The 27,974-nt window shown below is 41.3% G+C and overlaps 1 protein-coding gene across 22 annotated transcripts in view; it reads right to left on the bottom strand.

Moving 5' to 3' along the window:
• The window catches only part of nfasca (neurofascin homolog (chicken) a), a 166,526-nt gene that overhangs the window by 6,452 nt on the left and 132,100 nt on the right, over positions 1 to 27,974 (bottom strand). For 7 of the 22 annotated variants that reach the window (XM_031875560.1, XM_031875561.1, XM_031875566.1 and 4 more), the window contains 11 exons: positions 27,805 to 27,920; positions 27,431 to 27,641; positions 26,881 to 27,003; positions 25,916 to 26,089; positions 23,946 to 23,972; positions 21,096 to 21,347; positions 20,326 to 20,448; positions 15,821 to 15,970; positions 14,895 to 15,023; positions 13,684 to 13,719; positions 12,726 to 12,795 (listed from right to left, as the gene is read on the bottom strand). In XM_031875560.1, coding sequence (XP_031731420.1) covers positions 12,726 to 12,795; positions 13,684 to 13,719; positions 14,895 to 15,023; positions 15,821 to 15,970; positions 20,326 to 20,448; positions 21,096 to 21,347; positions 23,946 to 23,972; positions 25,916 to 26,089; positions 26,881 to 27,003; positions 27,431 to 27,641; positions 27,805 to 27,920 — 1,411 coding nt within the window. Of the gene's footprint in view, positions 1 to 275; positions 3,515 to 7,833; positions 10,591 to 12,725; positions 12,796 to 13,683; positions 13,736 to 14,894; positions 15,024 to 15,820; positions 15,971 to 20,325; positions 20,449 to 21,095; positions 21,348 to 23,945; positions 23,973 to 25,915; positions 26,090 to 26,880; positions 27,004 to 27,430; positions 27,642 to 27,804; positions 27,921 to 27,974 lie in introns of those variants that run through there. The other 15 variants (XM_031875579.1, XM_031875580.1, XM_031875581.1 and 12 more) reach the window with 13 other exon arrangements.

Here is a 27,974-nt window from a genome sequence, read left to right as displayed (position 1 = left end):
CCGTGGAAATGCACTGTACAGATAATATTATCATAATAAAAAGAAGATACCCACTCAATTTGGCTAAAGCTCAAATGACAGTTTCCATGTGCACATAACTGCAAAGGTCCGTGTGACATAATAGCCATCTGTCCATATCGTGGATGTCCACAAAGAGTCCACGTCGACACTTTACAGATGACTGTGTGACTACACGATCTGTATGTGTGGAGGGTATGCAGAACAGAGTAGTCAGATTGGCTTCTAATCGGTTACTTTTTATTTAAGTGTGTGGGTTACAGTAATTTGAGCTGCTTTCTGTACCTTTTGGGCTGTATCCACCAATATAAAGTTAGGATATATTCCCATAAATCTAAATCGTGGGATTGAGATTGACAGGACACTGAGTTTAATAGGCTCAACTCGACTTGCAATGACTGATTCCATTCCTGAAGAGTGGGCTGGTTCTACGCTGTGACGCCCTGATTGGGCTACTTTCTGTCAACACTGTTACGGACACCTATGAACAAATCTAGCAACATGGACGTATTTGACTGCCAGCCACCAGTTAATACTGTTAGAAGACACTTTGAAGGCGATGCCAACTAAACGATGTTTACTTTGTGGTCATTAGGTTTCCCTAGTTAAAATTACATTTTGTTATATTAGCTAGCTAAACTAGCAAAAAACTAGCATTGTACACTTCTTAGGACAGCTTGCCCTCTAAAGCATGCGTATTGTGGAGGGACGCCACGTCAGTCCTGGCGACTTGTTTACTTCCGGTAGTTCCCCAGATTCATGTGTACTTCGTGCTTCAGGTTAACAGCACGGTGAATAAGATGTGTATGGCATATGAGTACTGTATCAAGATAGAATCCGAACCTAACCTTTAAAAAGACAGCTGCATTAGCATTTTATACCAAAGATGCTTGTTGAGCTACAGTTATAAGTTGATTTTGTAGAACACTATACAGTATTCACATCTATGTTTTAAAAGCAACCCTGTCTCAAAAGCAACCCTGTCTCCTAAAATTTACGTTCTGATAAAACTAATTTGTTTAAAACTAATAGGTTTTATCGGAAAAAAATGACCTGGATTAAGATTGAATCTATCTGCAAACTATTCACTGCCAATACAAAATGTTACCACTGAATGAATCTGAAACAATCACTGTCAACAACATCTCTAATCCCTACAGCTAACAACACATGGGATGCACAGGATACGCTTGAATTATCTGCGATTACCTTGCTTTCTGGTACAGTATAAGAACATCACACTTCCTGGACTGGGACAAAAATACTCCCAGTGGAATTATTACGAACATAGACTTAAGTAGGTATAGAGTATTTGGTAGGAGACAGGGGTGATTAAAAGAGATAAATACTGTCGTCAAAAATTCATATGAGACATTTGCATACACATGCTAAATGGTGGCCATATTCTGACCTGAGATCTAAGCATGAGAACTTTAGTGCACCTCATTTGTGGAGCTGTGCTTGATCTTAGTTCAGAGCATGGCTGCATGTCTCCCTACTCTGATTTTAGGGGGAAGAGAACGTCATGCACAGCAAGAAAGAGCTACAGAATAGCATTAGCTTTCTTATCTCAGATAAAGCCAGCAGCATAACAGCAGGAGGTGCACTTGAAGGATGCAAAGGTGTTTGATATCTTTTCTCTGCTCAGGTCTGTGTATCGCATTTCAAGGTTATCAAACATTATGTATTCCGATTTACTCGGCGAGGACAAAATCTACACCATAGCTTCTCAGAATCATCATGCTCCATGCTGAAACACTTTGGGAACCACAGACTTGATACATGTTAGAAACCAGACATGTTAATAATTAAGAATACACGCAGATGCAGCGCAAATCCAGCAAATGTGACTGTGATCGAAACCCAAAATCCAGTCTTCATTATATCAATCCACAAAAAGAATCGTACAGAGTAGAGCGAGAGACAGTTAGAGAAGCAGAGATAATGAAACGATGGACGCTTTCAGAACACATGCTGACATGTAACAAGGAGAAGAGAGTGGGAGTTGAGCATAAAGTGGTTAAATGCGAGAGCATGGTCGTCATGTTTTAATCGATTAGAATATTAACTAGTCAAGCAGACCAGTCGCCAGGAGAAGATGTCGGCACTGTACCTTTCTGAAAACACTGGCTACGTTGAATACGGATGTTTTTGCATTCGTCAAAGCAAGTGACAATGTATATATGGAGTGAAAGTTACACTGTGTAAAAGTTATAAGTATAACAATTAAGGGCTGGTGGGACGGGTAGTTGATGGATCAAACAATCACAGGACTTTCACCCAGGAGACTGATGTTAGTGTCTCGTGTCAAACCAAAAGTAAACTTTGACTTTACGCTTGTTACGTAACGTTATGTAATAAAGTAGTTGATTATTCACACTAGTTACATTGTTACGTTATTACTTTAACACAAAGCATGATATTTTTTCTAAAGCGAACAAATTGTTTCACAGAGTTAACCACGTGGCATTGTACAATTAAACATATCTATGAAAGTTATTTATGCTTTAGAAACATCCTGATTGTGTGTATCCCGTGGTTTGTAGAAAGGTACAATGCCAACATTCATTGAGTCAAGAATATCTCCGTTTTCTCAGCAGCCTATGTTAACAAGTCAGGTCACAAAAATGACAAAGCTGCATACAGAGCCAACAAAGAAAAGATGTGTCACTTTCCAAATACTTACAGACTGCAGCACGTGTGTATTTATTTCGAAAGAATTAAGTAAGTTGTGGATTCAGGTGCAGATGACGTCATAGCTGATGAATGCATTTTGCATTCATCAGCTTGGAATATGCTTGGATATGCTTGGAATGTGCCAGCAGCAGATCAGACGGACATCTCTCTATGCACCAGTGCCACTGAAGCACTTAGAGATTTCATCTCTTACAGCTCATTAAATAAATGTGGCCAAGAGGCAGAGCCTTTCTCAAACCGTCTGCCCTGGTCACATTTGCTAAAGCTTGCTTTCATCTGTTGACCGTACGCACCAGCAGCTTCAGTGAGCCGGGGAGAGAGCCTTTTATTTCTGTGACTTCAAGATGTCTTCAGAAGGAAAGAGGGCAGAGTCGGGAATGATTCAATTATCTGATTAGGTGATAAGTTTTTTACTAGAAGAGCAAAAGGTTGGGGAAGTTACTTAGAGGATGGAAGTGAGTTTCAGATAACCTTTCTTGCAAAAAAAGAATTTGCCAATCTGCAGCATCAGATTAACATGACTATAGAGTCAGGAAGTCAACTCGCTGTGTTTTTTGTTTTGTTTTTTACTTCTGTTTAACTTCATAGATTTGTATTGGGGATATGCAATATTGGATTAACTATGCTTAGAAATGCTGTTATTTGTTGGATAAAACTCATTAGGATGTTAACAAAGTGGAATGACTCCAACAGACAGTAATCAATTAAAATGCACCGCAAACAAGCAATAGTAGAAGAGGTTTTCTTAGAGCAGGATTAAGAGGACTCTTCTCCTTTCATACAGTACCTTTCAAGAGACCTTTTGGACCAATGAGGAAAATAAATCCCAAAAAGAGACAAAGGACACAGACATAAAGTGGGGAGGGTAGAACACAAAGACAGTCATGACACAGATGGACAACCAGACATGCATAAATACACAGATACTGAAAAGACAGATGAGGACAACATAACAACAACATTTATATGTATATATATATGTTAAGAGTGGAGGTTAATACATTTAAATCATCATAACCCTAATTGCATGACAGATGTTTGAGTTTTGATTTAAATAATAATAGTAGGGTAATGATATTTTTGTCTGTATGAGAAAAGGGCAGCATCGCATGTGTATCATCTAATTCGAGCTTGTTACAACTTGGGCCTTGTTTTAGTGGGGGGGTTTTGGACATCATTCCTATTAGCAACAGCAGTGATGTCACCAGTTGCTGAGAAATGGGAACACGGGGACTTCACTACTACAAAGCTTAATGGGGCAACATACACAAGCAGTCAATCAGTATATTATTATTATTTGTCACAGCCCTGTATCTGATTACTACACATCTGATCATTCCACACCTCATGATGTTTGGATCCAATCGTACAATACCGATGCTGTTATCATGCAAACAGTTTGTCCAAACCACTTCATGTGGAGGTAAAACTGGTGACCCTTCATTACACGGGAAAACTAATGAGTTGAAACAGGAAGTGGATCTGTAAAATGTGATGAAAATTCTCACTGTTCACCTTTGCTTTTTTTCTAAATAAATGACCTGGAGGTTTGTTTACAACCTGCATGATGGTGTGATGCTTGTGTTTCTTGACCCATCTGACTTTGAAGTGATGTTGCTGCATTCACAGATCTCAGCAATTTATAAAATGCTAATGGCCAACTATGTAAATGAAGACCACGGTCGTAATTAGATTTATGCTTTAGCTACACTATAAAATCTCGTGTTTTTCATGCAAGTAAAACTGTTTTTGCTGTTTCATTCTTGTCCTACACACTAAAATAGTGAAGAACCTCAGAAAGAAGACAGAACGCAAAACCAGATGGAGCCAACAGGAGAAGAAATAGTCCATCATTCCTGATGCTTTTACTTCTAAGTACCCTTTCTATGAAGCCCATGTCTATTAGGTATTATTAACATACTTATAGTGTGTTATAATCTGTTCATAGCACTGTTATTATAGGTCATAATGATTTATAACAATTATAACGCAGTATAAAGCATTTTATAATGACTTATATGGTCAACTATCATAATACTTCATATTTGTTGGTCGCTCACTGAAATGTTTTTTATGCAATGATCATAGTGTACAACTCCAATAGTAGTAATACATTATAAACATTCTATAATACATTATAATCACCGTTATAATGCATTTTAATGTGGTTTGCTATAATTAAAGTGAAAAAATAGCATTCAATGTATGCAAGAGAAACACAAAACATTGTAAAGATTTTTCTTTACTTAAAGCAAACAGTGACTACTTAGAGCAGGGGCCTCAAACTCGCGGCCCGCGGGCCAATTGCGGCCCGCGAGCCGATATTGTGTGGCCCCCTATCTAACATAAAAGTGTAATGTTAATGCGGCCCGCGTGTTTTTCTCACGCGCACCTTTTTCTCACGCGCACCTTTTTCTCACGCGCACCTTTTTGCCGAGTTGTTGCACGAGTCGTTGTGGGCGTTTTATATTTACAACGTGAATTAGCGAAACTCGTCACTTGGTTGAAACGTGATTCAGGAGTGACACCAAGTGGAAGGAAAGTATATCTCACCCAGTCCCAGTCATGTCTTTCTCAAAACCTGCCGTGAAGAGAAAAGTTGGCGAAGAGCACAGACATTTCCAGGAAAAGTGGGAGACGGAATATTTTTTTGTTGAGCACCGGGGCACTCCGACGTGTCTTATATGCACAGAGAAAGTAGCGGTACATAAGGAGTACAACCTCAAACGTCATTACTCAAAGAGACATGCCAAGGAGTATACAAAATACCAGGGAGATGAGAGAGAGGCCCGGGTCGGCGATCCCTTGTGTTGTCCTCCCGACTGCCATACACCTGTTGTCCTCTGGGGTCAAAAATGACCCCACCTGGTTTGACTGTTTTTAAAGCATACAGTATAAATTGTCAATCAATTCTGTTTTACACCTTTAGTCTCACTTCAGTCCAACACATTACCACAAATTGTTCCCTTCATTTTGGAATTTAGGGCCAATAGACCTTGTTTACATAAAAGTATACCCTGTTTTTGAGTGAAAATACAATGAAACAATGAATTATTTTGACTTTATATTATTTTTTACTATTTGACTTATCACAGAGAGGTACATATCAAAGTTTAGTGAGGATGCTGTTCTTGAATCATTTGAATTTTTCTAATGGCAGCACATAATCACACCTGTTGTCCTCTGGGGTCAAAAATGACCCTGTCAGGTTTGACTGTTTATAAAGCATACAGTATAAATTATCACTCACCTCTGTGTTTCAACATATAAAACATGTCAACATTCATTTCTGCAACATTTAACCCTCCTGTTACCTTCAAATTTACCAACACCTGTTATCCTGGGGTCATTTTTGACCCCAGCAATTTGAACCTGCAGAACATTATTGTAATTAAAATTGCTACCCAAGTTTATGTGTCAGGTACTTAGTTTTTTGTTGACTACCTAAATAGCCTTTTAAATAAAACAACCCCCCCAACACCCAAACCCGTATACATCCAGAATCCCTGTTACGGGACTATGGAAAAATATGCAGATCACCATCAAATCTCACTGATATACCTAAAATTGGAAAGAGATATTTTTTGGGTGTTTTAATGGCTTTACATATAACTTTACATATCAACATGTTGAGTTTGTGTTTACCCAGTTGTCCCCATTAAATTAGGAAAAGTCATTCAATATTAAACCAAAAATATGATCTCATTTATTTAGAACATTTTGTGTTGTCCTGGGGTCAAAAATGACCCCAGGACAACACAAGGGTTAAAACATGTTTACTGAGGCGACAAGATTTTTTTAAGAAAGCGAGCAAAGCGAGTGACGCGGCAGTCGAAGCGAGCTACGTGGTGAGTGAGATGATCGCCAAGGCGGGAAAGCCATTCAAAGAAGGCGAGTTCATAAAAATTTGCATGTTACAGGCTGCAAGTATAGTCTGTCCGGAAAAAAAGAATCAGTTTAGCAACATCAGCCTTTCAGCCAACACAGTGGCAGAGCGCATTTCTGACCTGTCAGGTAACATATATGATCAACTGCGGGAGAAAGCCAAACATTTCTGTGCATTCTCAGTTGCTCTTGATGAGAGCACAGACATCACTGACACTGCGCAGCTCGCAATGTATGTCCACGGAGTTGATGACAGTTTTGAAGTGATGGAGGAGTTGCTCACAGTGATTCCAATGCATGGCCAGACCACCGCTCAGGAGATATTCCGCCAGCTGTGTGATGCCATTGTGGATGCCGGTTTAAAATGGAAGAGGTTTGCTGGAATAACAACCGACGGAGCACCATGAATGACAGACTGGTGGCACTTGTTCAAAGAAAACTGGAAGAGGAGGGTGTGGAGGAGGCCATTGCTCTGCACTGCATTATCCATCAGCAGGCCCTTTGCAGCAAATGCCTGAAGTTTGACAATGTGATGTCTGTTGTTGTGAAATGCATCAACCATATTAGATCCAGGGGCTTAAAGCACCGGCAGTTCCGCGCCTTTTTGGAGGAAATAGAGTCAGCATATGAGGATGTCCTCTACTTCACCGAGGTACGTTGGCTCAGCAGGGGAAACGCCTTGAAGAGGTTCTTTGAGTTGAGAGCAGAAGTGAAAGCCTTCATTGAGAAGGATGGGATGGCTGTTCCTGTGCTAAGTGATCCCAAATGGCTCATGGACTTAGCTTTTCTTGTTGACATCACACAGGAGCTGAATGTACTGAACAAGAAGTTACAAGGCCAAGGGCAGCTTGTCAGTGCTGCCTATGACAACGTCAGAGCATTCTCCACAAAACTTGTGTTATGGAAAGCCCAGCTCTCTCAGACAAACTTCTGCCATTTCCCAACATGCAAGGCACTCATGGGTGCACACCATTCAGTGGTGAGAAGTATGCTGATGCCATTGTAAACCTACAGGAGGAATTTGATCACAGGTTTGCAGACTTCAAGACACACAGAGCCACTTTTCAAATTTTTGCTGACCCCTTCTCCTTTGATGTGCAAGATGCCCCTCCTGTGCTTCAAATGGAGCTCATTGACCTGCAGTGCAATTCTGAACTCAAAGCCAAGTTCAGGGAGGTGAGTGGAATAGCAGACAAGCTTGGACAATTTTTGAGAGAATTGCCCCCCACCTTCCCTGAGCTTTCCAGGATGTTCAAGCGGACCATGTGCCTTTTTGGGAGCACATATCTGTGTGAAAAGCTCTTCTCAACCATGAACTTTAATAAGTCAAAGTACAGGTCCAAACTTACTCATGAGCATCTTCAAGCCATACTGAGGGTCTCAACTGCTTCCTCCCTCAAGCCAAATGTGGCTGAGCTGTGTGAGAGGAAGCGCTGCCAGGTCTCTGGTAGCAAGGAGTAGGCAAGAGAAGCCTATGTTCTGAAGAACCGTTCATGCTCTGAAGAACCCGTTCATGTTCTGAAAAACCCGTTCATGTTCTGAAGAACCGTTCATGCTGTGAAGAACCCGTTCATGTTCTGGAGAACCGTTCATGCTCTGAAGAACACGTTCACGCTCTGAAGAACCCATTCACGTTCTGAAGAACCGTTCATGTTCTGAACTGTTATTAATGAAGATTGGATCAGTTGTACTTTTTTTTGGAATACTTGATGCAGCCCAGCCTCACCCAGACTCTACCTCCAGCGGCCCCCAGGTAATTTGAGTTTGAGACCCCTGACTTAGAGTAACTGATTATCACAATTGAATGCATTATAACAGTGATCATATTGCTTTAGAAAAAGATTATTCTGTGTTACAACTATTGGAGTTACAACAAACTATGATCCTTGCAATAAATGTCAATCAGTGACCAGCAATTATGAAGTAGTATGATACTTGACCTTTTAAGTCATTAAACGTCATTAAAACGTTATAATGTGTTATGATTATTGTTATAAAGCATTATGAATATGTATGAGTGCTTATACGTATAATTCAACAGTGCAAAAGCAGATTTTAACGCATACAAATTGATGTTTATAAATCATTATAGACATGGTCATCAAAGAAAGTGTTACTGTATTTGCTAAGATTCATAGATCTAAGGTCACAACATTTGTTTGTTCACTCTTTTGTCCTACGAGATTGTTCTCTAGTTCTTTGTTGCCTAAACCAGTTTCCTGAAGGGTGTCAAATCGTCCCAAACATAGATCATCCTGCCTCTCTGCCCTCACTACAACACAGATTGATTTCACTCTCCATCTCTCACACTGTGCACCTGGTGGCGGATGCTTTTTAAATGTCAGCCGGCGGAAGAAAAAACAATGCAATTAACCTCTAGAAGGGTGAAAAACATGTTAGTGTCTTTGGCTGGAACAAAAAAAAAAAGGACAAGACCTCCTCTGGCTGCTCCTCTACTGTTCTCTCTGGCTGCTTTCTGGGATCACGTCCCCTCATTCTGCTGGAACAGCTGATCCATGAAGAGCCTTTTACAGCTCCAGACAAGCTCTTTCTCTATGACTGATCCATGTGCAACTCAGGGTAACGGAAATGCACAGGCAATATCCCATTAAGATGAATGGACTTGTGTAATAATGCTCCAATACTGAGCTCTGTAAAGAGCAGCTTCGAGCCATACAATAAAAGAATACTGTATATGGAACTTTTGACTGTGCTGCAGGGGGCCATAGTCTGTGTGTTTTAATTGAGCTTTGGCTGCTAATGTGCTCTTTCCATGTGATTCTATGAGAGACTTGGGCTGAACCACGGCTGTGATTAAGCACAGGCATTTTATATCTAGTTCTGAACATTAATACAGCCTCAGCAGCATATTTTATGAGTGCAATAAACATAGATACTGACCAAAGCTCGACTTTGTCTGTCTGTCTTTGCCCTGTCTGTGTCACTTGTCATGTGACCATCATGGAACCAGAATGCTGCATAGCCAAGGGGCCCTGGCCTAAGATGAAATAGTTTGGTTGACAGTTTGACACCCATAAAGGAACCAAAGCCTGGCACAAACTGAATCTTGTTCATCTCTGCTAATTATATTCAATCACTCTGGCTAAGTCATGTCTGTCACATTGTTCAAGCAGTGCTTTAAAAGCCAGTTGGACTACTGCTGCTTACGTCTAGAATGAAGGCTGTTTGCAGACTGACCAAAGAGCCAGCCCTGCATTGATCAGGCACATTATCCTGTTTGGTCTCCTTAAATCAGCTACACCTCATCCAGCCCACGTTCTCCCCAGCTCAGGGGAAACATCTGCTCCCCCCGACATGCACAGGCCAAGAGAGATGCCGTGCTGAAAACCAAAGTACCTGTTCTCGTTTTCGTTCCTGTCAGGGACAGACGACCCATTTCAGCGTGGGGGAGAGAGAGGGACGAGACGTGAGGACACAGGGGAGACAGCGAGAGAGAGAAGGGGGTGCAGAGAGAGAAAGAGGAGAGGAGGAGGACAAACTCCACATGATACATGCATGTAAATCCTCACATGCACACACACACACACACACCCAAAGAACTGAGTGGAGTCTGGGTCAGAATCAGAGCAAAGCAATGACCTTGACTGTAAGAGAAGGGTTGGTATTAGAGTAACGTTAGACTCGTTATTGATTAAAGAGCTAAACAGGATCTCACACACTGGAGATAAAATGAATCACACGGTATTATGCACAGCAGGTGATAATAAATGCTGATCGCGCCTCTTTGGAGGCATTCATACTGTGATCCAAAGTCAATAACAACATTCAGAGGCCCTTTCCCATTCCTGTCTACAGTTAGAGAGAAAAGTGTTAGTGCCACTCTCACACAGCGGAGTTACAACATGACATGTGCAGCTTGGATTTAGAAAGCAGGTTAAATTCAACATCTTTTTAGTCAAAGCGGACGGACACAGAACAGACGGACTCATTCTTCATTAAGAGGAATGAAGCCACAGAGATCAGTGGGACCTGGAGGGAGCAAAAGACACATCACTTACTAACACATACTGCACATGACATACAGAACATCCTCGCCCTACTGTATATGTTATTCTCATAGAAGACCACTGCACAACACACAAATGAGCTTTCTATCATAAGGAAAAGGTTTAAGACCTTTCGTCCAGATTTACAAAGGTGGTGTTAGGATGGCGAGCAGGACGACATGGTGCCTCAGTTGTTTGAGCTAGACAGCTATTCAATACTATTCAAACAGTCATTTTTTAAAAGCTAGCCATCCATAGAAACGCCAGAAGGTCAACAGGTTGACAACAACATTGCTGTCGAATGGTACTTGATGTTGGATAACGTTGGCTAGATAATAATAAGAGGTTCTATCTGCCTTCTGTTGCCTTCCACTTTCTCTCTGATCCCTTTTTTATTGTTTCACTTCAGCCAATTACACAACACAGGGGTTATCACAGGTCATAAAAGCTACGAGCTAATTAAGGCTAACAGCTGTGTTAAGAACTTGTGTATGCTTAGTCATCATACTGAAAGATGTGATAATAACAACAGCTGTTGCTTTTTAGTGGGTTCTGTAATCAGTAGAACATGAAACATGTGTCCATAGAGCCGTTTTGAAAAGCTTCACTCTGAGGAGAAAAGCAGCAGCTTGGAGAGAACTAGATATGTTTTCAAATGTGCCTGCATTGTTGTTGGAAGGAGCCCTATTCACCATGATTCATTAACAATCATGAGTAAAAATGATGATGCCATTACCAGTGCTAGTACCCTTAGCTATACAAATACCAATAAGAGTACTTCATTTGATACCCATCATGTGAATGGAAAGTCTGTGTCCCACTGGCTAGCTAATCGCCGTCGCTCTGCACTGCACCAACTCATGGTGGCGTAGCACCCACCCTGCGGTTCCTCCACTGACTGGAGGTTTAAATTCTACGAGGTCCTGGGTTATTTGTCGATACCTAGCCCTAATGGTTAGCACACCTATAGGACAAATGGATCAAGGCTGCGCCTCCGTGCCCTAAAACTCCTATATAATTGAAGCATTGTCTCTGAACTGAAACGATTTCTAGCATGAAAACCCTCCTCTGTGCTTCCATGACTTGCTTGTGACAATGCTGGATCTGTCTCTTTGCCATCTTTCTAAAGTTCTCATATCCACTACAAGGAGCTGGAAATGGACGCCATGCCAATTTGAATATTCAGAACAAGGATTTTTTTCTTCAACAAGAGCTCTAAGCTTTCCTGCAGTGCCGATAAATAGCAGGTTTGTGATTCTGCTGTTTTAAGAATATAATGTTTTAAAGGTCCAATGTGTCGGATCTGGTGGTGTCTAGCAGTGAGGATGCAGATTGCAACCAACTGAAACTTCTCTCGCTTGTGAAGCCCGTAGGAGAACTGCAGTGGCTGATGGGAAAACGTGAAAACAGCAATGGCCCTGTCTAGAGCCAGTGTTTGGTTTGTCTGTTCTGTTTCTGTAAAAACAAGGCAGTATGTAGAAAAAAACAGCTCCTTCTAAGGTAACAAAAACCCAAGAATTCTTATTTTCAGACGATTATACACTAAAGAAAACATACTTAATAATATTATATTCAATTTCTGACAAAAGATCCCCCAAAATGTTACACACTGGCCCTTTAAAGTAAGCTAAGCTATGTACCCCATCATTGTGGGTGCTGCAGAGATGACATATTTTTTGTCGGCCAATCCCAAAAGTAAAAAAAAAACATGGTCACATGTCAAGGCTGTGAAAGCAATTTAGTCTGTGATGACGCTTTGCAGAGGAAGTTGTTTAGCCAGATGTTAGCAACCGCCTTTTTTAAGACAAATACAAGCTGCAAAATTATTTCATAGAAAATAAAATCTCTGAACCACAGACATTATTTCAGGTATCTAACCTAAAACACATTTAAAAAACCCATTGACTTGGAAATTAGGGAACCCTCAATTCTGTGTTTTAGGACTCATTCCTGCAGCACTCTATTGTATACAAGATGAGACAATACTACTTAGCTGTTATACAACCTGATCCAATTCCCTTGATCACTAGAAACTTAAAACAAACAAGCTTCAAATGATTTCAAAGGTCAGCGTTCAATGTTCAAACAAAGTGTGCTCACACTGTGGTATATACTTACTGGTAATCGAAGGATCCGTCCTGGTCTTTCTGATCTACTGGGTCCAAGGGGAGATCTTTTTTGTCACGGACTAAGGAAGGAAGAACAACAATGTTCAGCATTTTGCTGTTGTGGTTACATTTGACATTAAAGACCATCCACGTGTTAAGGGCTTCCTGGAGTTAGTTTGAAGAGAAATTATGTTAATCCTGATCTGGTAATACAGTTCCATGTCTTTGTCTTCAGTATTTTCTCTGGGATTAAGGTTGCAGTGTCAAACATGTGGTTAAAAAGTACTTGGTTAGGTTTTGTAAAAGAGTTTCACTTAAAGGCCTGTTTGTTACGTTACTTAAGATACAGTTCTGTACATATGAAACTTTAAACATTTAACGCAAGGTTTTCATTTCACACAGGACTTTCTGTGTGAAAGTCCTGTGGGACATATACGTCATTAAGATGTGAATACATAAGTGACGTGAACATAGGCTCAAATACATGTGACACGTGTTTGTCATATGCACTTTAGTTTAATGTGAGCGCATTGTTTAGGAACCAGGCTGCATATAAACTGATGCTATAAAGCAAACAGATGTGGACTGTGCTCTATGTTGCCACAAGAAATGAACGAACTCGACCAACAGGACATGATACAAGATGTTTGCTAAAAGACTTTAATTAAATTGCTGCCATTTAAAATTGAAAAAGTGAAACTGTGTTTCCATTCTTTCATGACTGTTTGTATTGTTTTCTGCCTCAGTAATTCAAGTATTCAGTAGTATGCATTAGGAACACAGTGCACCTTTGAAGAGACTTGCAAGCCTGTTTTAGTAGCAGTTATAGAGTATTGGGTTGGATTTGTAAGGTGTGTCAGTGCTTCAAACACGTTTTACTCAGTGCATATGACATCTCCTCTCATTAGTCAATTTTCCGTTATCATTCTTAGTATTAGGTGTTAGTTCTTCACTTTTACATTACCTACCCAGATATTTTGCGAAACCAGTCACGCAACCACCACCTAGACATTATAGAAACTGCAAAACATTAACACGATTCTAACTTCTGCTGTTCCAAAGCATTGAATCATCACATATTGTAGATCAGCATCAATGTCGCATGACGACTATTTAGGAAAATATAGTTGTTTTTATTTTTTGTTTGTTTGGGAGCAAAAATAATTATATTGAGTATCAGATCAAATATTCAACACTGTTACACTGGAATCAGTTAAACATCCTGTTTGTCATGTATGTGCATCTTGACCTGGTAAATAGCAGCCAGTTGTGTTGTTGTGCTGTTTGCTCTGTGATGACTTGTGCTTTTATTTTTTTGTGCCAGCTGATTAAAAGCGGGTGCTGACATTTTGACTATTGGTCTGTTGTTTTCCCCCTAATACACCTAGCACAATAACATTTCAAAACAGTTCATGAATTTAACTTCTCTCAGTAACCAATCAAATGCAGCAGTCACATGGATTGCATGTATTAGATTGGCTTTTAATGGAACAAAGTAGGTAACATATACGTATCTTCACAACAAGAGACTAAAACCTAGATATATTTCAAAATGAGTGCCATCATTTGGTGGTTTTTCTCCGGGAGCGGTGGATTCTTGCAAATGTCATTAGGAGCAAAGGATTATCTTATCTACCTCTGATAGTGACAGTTTGAGCAGATATGATGCTGAAGTCATTTTTATTAAAGTTACCAGCTGAAGCTTTAAGTTTAAAAGTGCGAAGGTTCAAATATCTGACATCTCAATTCAGTAATCACTTCAGCGCCAACTACTGAGTTTGTTAAGAAACGTCCAATCAGAAGATTTCAAATGCTGTTGCTGTGTTGGTTATTGCAGACAGAACTTAGAGTCTGATTAGTAAATTGAATTAACTCACTGTTTTAGCAATCATTTTTGAACAATTCAGTGAATAGAATGGAATTTAATCTCCCAAACTGTCAAAACAATCTCATTTCTGAGGAATAAAATTGAAATGCAGTATTTTTATTCATCGCCATTACACCACCTAATAATATTGTTGAATTACCCAGGAGGTTTACAATGGGCAGAATACTGACTCCATCCCATTTGCTCGGTATTGATGTAGCTTCAATCCATCCTGTGGACCTTTTTCAGACGACTCTGTGGGGTTAACGTTGGTCTTCTAGTGGGTGTCAAAGCCTCAGTGTGGGGCCTTACCTGGGTATTTGCCCCCGCGACTCCTCTTGATGAAGCAGACGATGAGGAGGATCAGTATAATGAGGGCGATGGCACACATCAGGCCAATGAACCAGCCTTGAGTGGCTATGTCTACCTGGTCTATGTAGGCTGGAGGCACATATACACACAGGGGAAAAGAAAGAAGAGGGGAATCACAGTGAGTGCTTTTCAGGACCACAATGAGTCCGAAGCTAACACATCAGACAAGCTGTTTTCATCGCAGAGTACTCGGCAGAAGTCAACAACTCAGAACCAACATCTCATTATTGGCCCTGAGCTCATATCCAGTATCTCTAGCAATAATGTGTTTGTCTTCTTTCCCATTACACAGTGTGTGGATTTGAGGTGGGGTACAAGGGTTTGTGGTGTGAAAATAATTGTTCCCAGAAAGAATTTCAGTACAACCTAAAAGAACACACCTTCTTTGACAGCTGCCAGACATTCTAACTCTGAAATGTTACAGATATTTAGATCTTAAGGTGCACATCAGTATATTCAGCTTATACTTGTTATTTTACTCATTACGTGCATGGAAACTAATCAAAGAGGAACCAGGAGGTACATTTGTGAACAATATGAGCATTTACCTGTCAGAAGAGAACATGTGAGTTGTGATAATTCACAAAGTTCCATCTCACAGGAACGCTACTTTTACTTCCACTCGTGCATTAGATACTGCTCATAAAGACAACCAAGTCAAAGTTGATGACATCCAAAAATAGAAGTCTTATCCTGACTCACTTGAGTTTACCTTTAGGAGAACATGCATGGAAACAAAAAAAACAAACCATAATAACTCACCCAGCTTTGACTGAGTTACCGTAGAAACGACTACTGTAAGACTTGCACCCAGAGTAGCCCACCTGGCTGGAACCCCGGTTCCACCTGGCCAGATGGGGCCTCACCTGGTTTGGTCTTAAAGATGAACGATTTGCTGCTGATGCTGTTGAGCTCATGGGAGTAAACCCTCAGTTGGTACTTGGCGCCTGCGATCAGATCTGCCACTGAAACGGGGGGCTGCTGTTTCACCGGTACAACTTTCACCGACTTGTCGCCTTGAAGACACAAGAAAGGGGCCAATCACACTCGAGGGGGTGTGGCCTTCGTTCCACAGTAAAGGCTGCGCTGACTAGCAAAAGTCATGGCATCACGATGCTATGCTGAGAGACTGGTTTCAGTCAGAGCAGGGTCACTGAAGTGAATTGAGACTGATAACAATGCAGTGACCATCCCCATCATTAAGATCTGACTCTTTACAGTTTAGAAGCGTACCCATGGTGTGGTTTAGTACGTCTAGCCATTATGTATGAGGTGGAACTCTTTGAAGCTCAGTGCTGCTGACACATTCTGGTTCAATTTACTCTTTTATGGCTATATTTTCTCTCAAGGGCAAAGTTCTCCAGAAATCTGAAAATGAGAATGGAAGAATAGAGGCTCAAGGAGCAGGTGTTCCTCCAGGCAAACCCACTACACTGTGGACTTCAGAGTCTCACACAACCAAACCGGGTAGAATTGAAATTCTCCATTCACCAACTTGGGTAATGTGAGGGTCGAAGGTGGCAAAGCATTGTTTTGTCTCAATCATTTACAGGCCCACACTTATCTCCATGAGGACAAAACAAAAACAACAGCAACCTGCATCTTTCCTGTGGAAAGATGTGTTGGCCATGACATGGCTGAGCTATGAGCATGACTCTGAGGTTGCAGTGAGAGGAAGGGGCAGCACGAGGTGGTGACGTCATGCACCATGCTGTCAACCATTCGTCAAGGTTGACGTCATCTAACAGAACTCATTCCAAAGCCATGCTGTTATCACCAGCCCTAAAACCAGCCAAGCAAAACGTCTAATGCAGACACCAGAGAAGACATGCCAGTCCTTTTTTTACATACTTATTCAATGTAGTGCTATGAGTGAAGCCAAGGTTGAGGTTTTGTATTGTAAACACAGCATGGTGATCTTTATGTTTTTAATTGAAAGCAAAAATGATTCAAATGTCTTTTTTGAGTGACCATTACTGAAAGTTACATTGTTCTAAAACTTTAGTGGTTTAATAACGAGTAATAGAAGCAAGAAAGTCCACGAAGGGTGGGTGGGAGTGGTAAATGAGACTTTACTAGACTGCTTAGCTACTGTCAATAGAACTCAAAACTGTCTGCAGATGTTTACGATGAAAAGTGCAACAGGAACAGGATGAGTTATGCCCTTTGAGCAGCTGGAAGGATTTCAATGTGAAATATACGTGCAGCAAAAGTGGGCATAATTTCAGTTTAATTTATGGTAGCTTGAAAAAAATCTGTTGTCATACCCATGGATTAGGCTGTGAAATGTCCTTCATCCTGAATTTATTAAGAAACAGCCAAACGTGGAGGATGTGTTCAACAGATCAGCAACTTAAATAAGTTTAAATATATTGATAAAACAGGGGAAATTAGAAATATGTGAAATGCCAGTGATATCTAGCTTGTTTCAGATAACGCACGGTTCTCTATGTAGTTCAAATAAAATAATAAACAAATGCTGCGGCCACTAGGCCTTTATTTATTCACTGGGCCACTGTGGCTCAGTAGTAGAGCAGGGTCGTCCTTCAATCAGAGGATCGGTGGTTTGATCCCCGGCTCCACTAGTCCATGTCCATGTGTGCTTGGGCAAGACACTCAACCCCGAATCGCTCCCGTAGCTGTTCCTACGGTGTATGAATGTGTATGAATGTTAGAGTCCTGATGGTCAGGAATGGGTGTGAATGGGTGAATGATGACATGTAGTGTTAAAGTGGTCGGAAGACTAGAAAAGCGCTTGGTTAAATCAAACATTAAATGAACTTTGGTCACACTTGGGATTCAATTCAAGAAGCTCACTTTTACTGCGTCAAGACAGTTTTTTGAAAATATCAAAGTTAGAATATAAATATGTAGCGGCCTATACATGGACACAGTTTTCTGTTTTATGCCACCGAAGCATCATCCTAAACCCTCCTCTGACAGACATGCAGAGACTTCTGCATCACAGTCAGGGAGACGGGGAGGATGAGGAGATGATGATGGGAGGTGGGGGAGTGTCACAGGCCTCCTGCTACTCTTCACTTAGAGTCAAAGCTTTCAGATTTGACCTTGGAGAGCAGGGGATGGGTGGGAGGGGTGGGTACCATTAGATCAGTCTCATCATCCCCCTCTCCTCCCTCCCTCTCTCTTTCTATTCACATTCAGATATCATTAGGAATTAAAGCCGCTCCCCAAGTACATGAAAAATACATCCTCCCTTGTTTCCATTCTTAATCAAAGATCACAGACTGTTGAATTGGTAGAGAGCAATAACAGAGAGCCTATAAGTGATGGACTATCCAATCTCAACCAGTCCTGGGATTCCAGAAATGGAGGGATGATGTGTTTTAAAAAAGCAAGACTTCAAGAGTGCTCAACACCCAATCCAAAGCAAAAAGCAAGTGATTATGGAAGCGTGGATGGCCAAAGAAGTGATACATTCAAACAGCATTTCAGACAAAGCAAGCCGAGCAACTCATTCACAGGGCACAGGAGCCATTGGAAGCCAGGCAGCGTGTTGAAAGAAACCATTGTGATGGAGCACTGCACAGGAAGGTAGTAGTGACATGACGATCAACATTTCCCAACATATAAAGACCAGACAGAGATAGAAAGAGAGAAAGACACACAGAAACACAGACTGTGGTATGTTGTGGCTTCTGCTTTTTTAAACAGATCGAAACGTCAGCCTTTTAAAGTGCAAACATCACATCCTTCAATAAAAAGTAAAACAACAGGCCAACGGAGCAGCAGCTACTGCTGCTGCTGTTAAAGGCCATCTCTGGTGACATTCTTTGGGCGTGAATGGGTGTTATCAGCGGCTACCGCTACCGTTGTAATGCTGCAGACGAACCAAACTGTCACCATGATGTGAAAGTGAAAATTAACATTTTGAGTTGAAACAAAACAACTTTGGGTTTAGGCAATAAAACTTCTTGGTTAAGTTTAGGAAAAGATAGTGGGTTTGGTTCAAATAAATACTTCGGAATTTATGAAAAAAAACTACAGTATAATAACAGGCCGACTTTTGGTTTAACATGGGACACGTACCGCAGTTTCCTGGGTGAAAGTCCTGTATTGGCCCTGACCGCAGTCCCATATGGACTTTGTTGGTCTTCATACTACCTCACATGACATCGCCCTCGTCTTCTTGTATCAGTGATCAATCATGTGAATCGATGATAATGGTCTTCTGAATCTACTTGTAGGTGTAGCAGGTCTAAACCATATTTCTATGAGGCTGACCACCAATAACGCCCATTGTGATGACATTGGAAGCAGGTGTCCTCTGTTTCCTCTGAATGCTTTGGCCTCATCACTTGCTTGTCTTGTCAGCAAAACAAGCTCTCCATTAAGGTTGCTTTGGTAAGACAAGGACACATTTCAGCAAAACCCCCAGAGCAAGGAATTTTGGGGTAACAAAAACCTGCCATTGAGGTGTAATAGAAGTCTGTACGAAAAAAATAAGGCATCAATTATTTAATGAGAAGGCCTCTGAATCATTCTTTAGTTTTTTCCATTATTTCATATTGTAATCGTAATCAAATTCTGCTGCTAACAGGAATGAATTTCATTCAAGAGGGAATGGGGCCAGATGATGACATTTCCGTCTAGTGGGGATTTCTGTGAATAAAGTTGAACTGAAACAGTGGGCTCAAGTGCTGCTGTAGATCAAGGTGTCTTTCACATCCTGTCACTTCTCTAATCCCCAGCAATGAAAAAGATTAAACAAATCTAGTTTTTGTCAAACACTGGATTTTGTTAGTCGCTAAAAGTGAAATTATAAATGATCAGCTCTTTCAAAGCTGCATTAATCAGGTTGGGTTTATTTGCCACTTTGGGACAGAACCCCAAAACAAGCTAAAGATCACGCAAATTTGGCATATTGTGGTCTTGTAAAGTTGACATGGCTAACGTGTGTCGCAAAGACTTTTTACACGCCCCGGAAACAACCGTGAGAATAAACCAAACAGTAAAGTTGAGGGCCTGACTACCAAAGCAGTCGGTTGAAAGGTGCTACAATGCTCTATAGCTGATGGGAACTGAAGAGTTGGGTTCATTACTACAACCAGAAAAACACCATCATACACAGTCATTTGGCCCATTGTTGATATAAAAGATGTTGATAGTGCGGCTTTAAAATGAGAGCTGGTCAAGTCTAAAACCTACCAAAACTAGTAGATTCTCATTAGTGTCCCGATCTTTTCATAAATTTGAGATCTGTTTTGCCTGATCTTTGAAATATTGTCCTTTGTCTGCTCCTGCTCCTTTTGACTTTTTATCTCACTACCCTGTCTCTTTTAGCCTTTAATAAAGAAGTTCAGATCTAGCTCTTGCTTTAGCTCAATGTAGGCTTGGTCTGGTTTCTTACTGTCCAGTGTGAACTCTAGCACAAACTCGCTGCTGCCGGCCGGGAAGTTGTGTCTCCAGCTGACGTTAGTGTAGTTACTGTTAGACTCCACCGTCACATTCCAGATCTCCCGCCCACGGCCCACTACACAAGGGGGAGGGGTCAGGGGTAAAGGGTTAAAGGTCAGGGGCAAAGGGCAGAGATTGCACAGTTACAACAACCATAAACAGGGCTCTATTTAGACCTATGCATGGTGCTAGCACTAAGGGAGTCTATCTACAGGAATGATCATCCAGATCATGGTCTTCTCAAAACCCAAGTAAATGTTATATGTTCATGGACAGAAAATTCCCCCATGAGAAAATTCCAGAGGATTTTTCAGTTCATGAAACATTTAATTGCAATGCTTACTTCTGGTTCAGAGTGGACTAAAAACTAAAAAGAAAAAGATGAGCTCTGCCAATATCACAACCCTCATCACTCTAAAGTGTTGAAGGGTACTTTCTCCAAGACCTTTACACTTATCAACATCCATTCAATCATAAAGAAAAGTTTGGATTCTCACTTCCTGACCAGGAGGATAGTTGCTGGCTACATCCCAATATTCTGAAGTAATTCCCCACTCTTTGTACGGTAGGTACAGCACAGCTTATCGGAATGCAGCCCTGATGTAGTCTCCTGTTTGGTCAGGTGGGAGAAGACAATTGTCTTTTGATATCTATGAAGCCATTCATGGTCAACTAAAAATATTAGAAAGACAATAGAAACGATAGTGGGACAACAGCATGTACCCAACACATTCTGATCGGTACGCTTGAAGGTGACCAGCTCAGGAGTTGTGGTGGTTGTGGACGCCTCGGTTGTAGTGGCAGTAGTGGTAGAAGGAGTAGTAGTAGCAGTAGTAGTAGTAGAAGTCGGAGTTGTCGGAGTGGCAGAAGTTGAGGTACTAATGGTTGTAGGAGCGATGGTAGTAGGAGTAAGAGGAGCAAGAGGAGAAGGAGTAGGAGAGAAAGCTGAAGCCACGGACGCATCCGTAAGCTCGACTACAATGGAGGAGGAGGGAGAGAGCAGAGGGTTAAAGACAAGGCAGCAGGAACATCAAACAGGCACACACACACAGTGACACACGAGAGGGAGTCCACACAAGCAGCATCACACGCTTCACTAAGGCACCATGAGTCAATAAATGATCACAGTATTCACATGAGTGTTTCCCACTTCATCTCTGCTGGGATCCACACACACTTCATCACTGTCCTGCAGGGACCTAGCATCCACTGCCACCAAGAGGACAGATGCTGATATTACAACATATCGCTGGGTTTCCTTGAAGGAGCATACTGTATTTAATAAGAGCTGGTTTGGAGAATGCCAAACTGTTTCATCAAGTATTTGTGTTGCATTTAAAGGGGCCCCCCACTGGTGAATTATATATATGTCAGTTTACTCATTATGGGAAGTACTACTCAGCCTGAGACAGAGAGAGTTGGTTAGATCTCTGGAGAAGCCACAAGAACTTGACTAGAATCGACTGGACTTTGTAATATCTGAGAGAACAACCCCTGATGATGTCATCGGGGTTTGCCTCGGTGCTGATGATGTCATCTGGGGTTACCTCAACTTGGACTTTAAGACTATGTTGGGAGTTGGGAAAAGTGTCAGATATCGAAAATGGCACTAACTCAGGTCTTTTTTACTTGCTGTCTGATTAAATAGTAACCAATTTAACTTGTGATTTTCATAAATTGAAGACAAAAAAGAATGCATCCAGCCCTGGTCTTATCTATCTTGTGACTTTTGTGACACTATGGTGCACTCTTGTGGGGGTCAGGCTCCGCTCAGGTTGAGAACCAGTACATCATTTTCCACTTTAAGTGCTGTTCACTCCTACAGTACCGTGAAGTTGAGGTCATCTCCAGCCAGTTAAAGGGCCCATTACTGATCTGATGGCCCCAACCCCAACATTTCCATCATATATCAGCCTCAAACACCCGGCCAGCATGCTTGTATCACCAAGCCAGATGCCAAGCATGACCTCAGACCGCCATGCGATGGAAAGAGAAAGTACGACGGGATGATGGGAACATCAGCATGTGCAGGAGCCGTTACAGCCCCGTGAGGTAAGCCTATTCAGCCCAAAGCTCCAAACAGCCTTACCTGTAATCCTCAGTACTGGATGTAGAAATGGACCAAATGAACAGTAGCAGTGGACAAAGATGGCAGAGTGACGTGACTTATGAGAAAAGCTCAGAAGCGAGGTGATCAAGCCGATGAGTGAGGGCACAAGCCAAGTGCTGATGTTTTGTTTGTGCCCAGCACACTCAACAAGTCACATCATTCCTCAAAATGTGACATGTTGATGCATCCTCCCATCCACACACACGCACACTCCCTAAACAGCAGTGTCATCATGACATTGTATCCAATGACGATGACTGAAGAACAAAACGCATTAGCCGCTACACAGGGCTAAGTTGCGTGTCATGGCAGACAGGAAGAGGGCGTCGAGAGATAGCATTGTACAGGTGCGCCATCAGGGATCGGTTCAGGAAGGTTAACGGTCAACATAAATACAAATGGCTTGAGGCAGGATTCTACAGCAGGTATCAGGGGGATTATATAGTAGAATATGATGCCAAAGATTTGTGAAATATGTGTTATGATGGTTCTGATATGTTTCATTTTCAAAAAACTAACTGTGTGCATCATAGAGGGAAACCTGAGCATGTTGAGTGTTCTTCAATCCCTGACAGCACACAGCAGCAGGTAACCAGCAGCTTTACACACAGGGGGAGGATGGAGAGGTGATGAAGATGAAAGGAAGAAAATGGAGCGTAGACAGCAGTTCAGTCCAATAGCAACAACACATATCATTTTTGATTTGCGTTTTGATTTTGAGTTGCTTAAACAGACCTAGAAATGCATACCTTATTATTATTTTTGACTTTTTAAAGTGCGTTTGAACTAATCTAAATCGGAAAAACAATACATTAATCAACTATAAAATAACTATTAGATGTGATTGAGTCATTTTTGACATCAACCTCTACAAGTACTTCATGTCTACCGATCACCCAATCAGTTCGCAATCTTGAATTGGAAATAGTTTGAGAACCAACTAAAGGTCCAACACTCATCTGAGCATCTGTTGTATCACTGTTTAACTAGTGAGCCTGCACGTCAACATATCTATATCCATAACTCAGTCTAGTTGTGTCGAACATTTTACAATTTCAGAAAATCCTTCATTACTTAGTTTTGTAAATTTGGTCGTCGTAGTGTTAATCCTCATTTAAGAACATCTGTCACTCAATAAAGTGATGGCCGGATGATTGATTGTGCCTTGAAGCTTTCATTGTTAACGTTAATGGTGAATGAAAAAGCCAATATCCAGTCATGGAATAGCTTCCTGTAGGGTACCATACACAGGCCTTGCATAGAAAAAAAAAAAAACAATATATATGATTATGTAAAAGTAGTTATCCCTCTGTTGCCCACCAGAGTGAGCTGCAGGGTAGTGCACTTCAGTGGATAATAGAAGGTGAAGGTGGACTGCACTGCTGCTCAGTGTTAAGATGGACAGATAGAGATATGGAGGGTGGGGGAAAGGTGGCAGGCACACTGCACTTCTCATTCATTACCTAGAGCTGTAGGATCAGTAAGGTTTTCTGCCAACAAAAAGAGAGGTGGAAACAGGAGACAGGGGAGAGGTGTAAGAAAGACACAGAGGGACAACAAGCACAAGACAGCAGCTAGAAGGTTCTCATTCACCACTGATGGTAGTCTGTTAAGGTTCACAGTGTATGCCTCCGTCAGACTTCTGTTTGGAACTATACTTTCTACTGAAGAAACAGTTCTGATCAAAATTGCTCACAGTAACGTCTAATTAATGATGTGCTAACGTACTCTGCTAATGTTAGCTTCACAGGTTTTTAGTTAGAAAAGTACCTCTCTGGTAACAAATACTAGTATTACACCAATGTCTCCAAAATGTATTCTATTGTTGCTCACACCAAAGAACAAGCTTTAATTTCTAAGTGATCTAATTAGTTACAGATGTTTTCACAGGTGCATTCGAGGTGCAGGTGATTGATAATCAATTGATTGATAAGTGTGGTATTTCAATGTTTAGCAGACAACACACAAAGGCTTTTAGTTTTGAGTAAGTATAATGTATAACAGCGTGTAGATATTTTCAAGTCAAACTTAGTGTAAAGCAGACATTGTGCTTATAGTTAAACACGGCTGGTCCATAGAGAGGTTACATGAGTTAGTGCCTTCTATAATTGTGCCACAAGTACCATTTTCTGTGTCTTGGCAATTGCAAAAAGCTGTGAAACAACCTTTCAGGTGATTCATTCATGACTAAAATGTTTGCAAATGTTGATAACTCCTCTGATCCAGCTGTGTCTCAATGTGTGTGTATGTACGTGAGTCACACTGATAATGTCATCCATCAAAGAAAGAGCAGTTATCTCTCCATCTGATACCCTAACAAAGAGGCCTGTGTTCAAGGGCAACGATCTCATTTTCTTTCTACTCCTATGCCTCCGTTTCTCTTACACACAGTGATTCTCATTATATAGACGCACTATGGAAGACCGACCTGGTTTCTATGCAGAGAAAAAGGGCTAGTAATTGTGTAATTACACAGTAAAAGACACAATGCAGCAGAGTGAAGGTTCAGAGTTAGGAGACAACGTTGGACACACTGTGTTGAAGGGACAATTCCAGTAAGTGGTAAACAGGGTCAGACATGATCTTGTTGAACTTCTAAATATCTAAATCTATAATCTAGTTCAAGGCCAATTTCAACTTGATGAGTGTAGTGAAACGTGTTCAAGGATATGCATTAAATGTGTTGTAACTCTGTTGTGCTTTTCGTTCTGTACACTCTCTCTAAGGTTTTTTCCTTTTTTTCCTCCCCGTTAAAGGTTTTTTTGGAGAGTTTTTCCTGTTCCGGTGTGAGGGTCCTGGGACAGGGGATGTCGTATGTGTACAGATTGTAAAGCCCTCTGAAGTAAATTTGCGATTTGGGATTTTGGGCTAACAAACATAAATTGAATTGAATTGAATTGAATATGATTTGATTCTTACTGCCTCTCATCACCGTCCAACTTCCCTACTCTGTCTGTAGCTTTCAACCCCCATTGGATCCTTCTGAAGACATTTTTTTTTTAAACTCAAAAATACATAGTTTCATTTTTACAAAGGACTCAGTCCTTTTCTAAGACAGCTGGACACGATGGAGTTCTCCATGTGAACGATGGAGTTCTATGACTGTGAATTAGATATATCTGGCTATGGCCATTCATTATTGGTTTGGGTCTTTTCATGGGATTTGTCGACAATAAGAAAAATATAGGTCACTGCCTCATCCTCATCATTTAAAATCAATGGCTAAAATATATACAGTAAGAAAAGTGGTGGGCTGATCGACTATTAAATGTGAGGTGATATTTTCTGTCACTGGCTATAATGTAAACATTGGTGAATTTTGGTGATTATGATGCCTCTCAACAAGATTTTTCAATTTTTCTTTGGGATGCGCTGAATGTCAGATCTTTTTTGGCAAATAAATTGTCAAATTCTCAAATGTAGAAAGACTCACCTTCATTGGCGAAGTGAGGGGACTCCTCAGCATAGACCACCCCTGCTCCCACCTGGGTGAACGCTGACAGGTAGAATTTGTAGCGGGTGGATCGGTCCGGCAGGCGGAGGGTGAACTCTGTCACATTAGGGGGGAGAGTCTCCAACTGGGCACGACCCACTCTGGAGCCATTGACTGCACACACACACACACACACACACACACACACACACACACACACACACACACACACACACACACATTCACAGAAGAATGACAGAGAGGGACAGATGGGTTGGCTTGCTATCACAATTATTCCCAATTAATCTGGGGGAGTCTTGTACTGCTGCAACTATAGACTTCCTCCTTACAGAAATTCCATCTGACTGACAACATATGAGCAGCACTTTCACAATGCAGTGGCTGAATACAACAGACATTTTGAGTGCATTCACCTTCATTGGCAACAGGGTTAAACTGTTTTGGGTCAAGCCTTTCTGATTGTATTGTGTTGCAGAGCTGCGTGGTGCAAATACAACTTACTCAAATAAAAACTATAAAACAAAGCAAATCCCTCAAAAGAGATATGAGCCCTAGTTATACTTTACTTTATTTATAGTAGTTCTGTTTATAATACTTTTTGGAGTCAATTTGGAGGAAGCAATCTACATGCACAGTAGATTGCTATCCTACCACTTTTAGTGTTGGGGCAATGCGTGTGATCACAACAAATTGGTGCAACGCGGATGTCCGAGCACTGAATCTTCACGTACACCCTCTGATGACTACATTTACATCACCTGGATCCTAAAGGACCCTCATGGAACTTCGCACACTCACAAGTATAACATAGGCATTACAGGTCATAATGTTCAAGCAAATCATCACCAAGTGGAAGCACCAAGTTAAAAAATGCTTTCTGTCTGAAGGTTTGAAAGGTACCCTTGTGTGAATACCTTTGGTTTGAGAGGATCAGAGCAGCTCACCTGTCTGGTACTTGAGCTGGTATCCAATCAGAATGCCGTTGGGCTCCAGAGGTTTGTCCCATTCAAGGTGGACGGTGTCAAAAGTTCTCCGGTTAATACTGAAAAACTTCGGAGCATCTGGCACTACAAACACACAAAACAGTTTTACTGTTGATTGTTCAACAACATGAATAGATATTAGAGATGAATTATGAACTGTTTAACTTCCTAACAATAGCTCTAAGGAGCTTATAACACATCAGTAAGACTACTAATGAATCTGAATTGAGTGTTTTATGCAGATAACCAATATATTTCTTGAACAAAGTAGAAGGATAATATTAGAATTGTTGACGGTTTACATTGACTTCGGGGCAGTTGAAATTATTTCTTTGGATGGTGGTGCTAAAACATAGTCTGGAGGCGTTGTAGACCAGCTGCTGAACAAAACAAAACAACTACAAAAACAATAATCGGCACACCTCTAAAAATTACAATCTGAACCATGATTCTTGTGAGCCATTGCACCCCTACTCTTAGGTATATTAGTTTACGAGGGCCTTGTCCTCACCTCCCTCCTTGGTGGTGACCTCCACCGTGTTGCTGGGTGGACCCTCAAAGAGGTTGTTGGTCACAACCAGGAACATCTTGTATTTCGAGTAGGACACCAGGTCGCTGAGGATGCCTGACGGCTCAGCCACGATGCTGTAGAAACCTTTGGTCTTCTTCTCCTTACTAACCATCAGACCCGGAACCAGACTGGACTCACGCCAGTAGTACAGCTGAAAAGTAGAAGGATGAGAAAGTGGTCAGTGGGAAAACAGTGCAGAAGAGGGTGACGAGATTAATTAAACCGGAGAAATAGTCAGCAAACTGAGGATCTATTTTCAGAATAACTCTGCAGTAACTTCATTATCATTACAAAAAGTACACAGCCAGTCTCACTCTGTACTCCTTGAACTCTCCCTGCACAGAGCTCAGGTCCACGGGCTTCCAGTGCAAGTTGGCCTTGGTGCTGTCAACCTTTGACACCCTCAGGTCAGTGGGAGCGTCGGTGGGCTCTGAACACACAAAAAGGGACAAAGTATGTGTGAATAGTCGGAAAGGTTAAGCTC

The sequence above is a fragment of the Anarrhichthys ocellatus genome, unplaced genomic scaffold, assembly GCF_004355925.1.
Source record: "Anarrhichthys ocellatus isolate YVR2014 unplaced genomic scaffold, GSC_Weel_1.0 scaffold92, whole genome shotgun sequence".
Lineage (NCBI taxonomy): Eukaryota > Metazoa > Chordata > Actinopteri > Perciformes > Anarhichadidae > Anarrhichthys > Anarrhichthys ocellatus.
The sequence above is the reverse complement of the archived record's forward strand: the minus strand, read 5'-3'. Positions and strand labels throughout refer to the sequence as shown.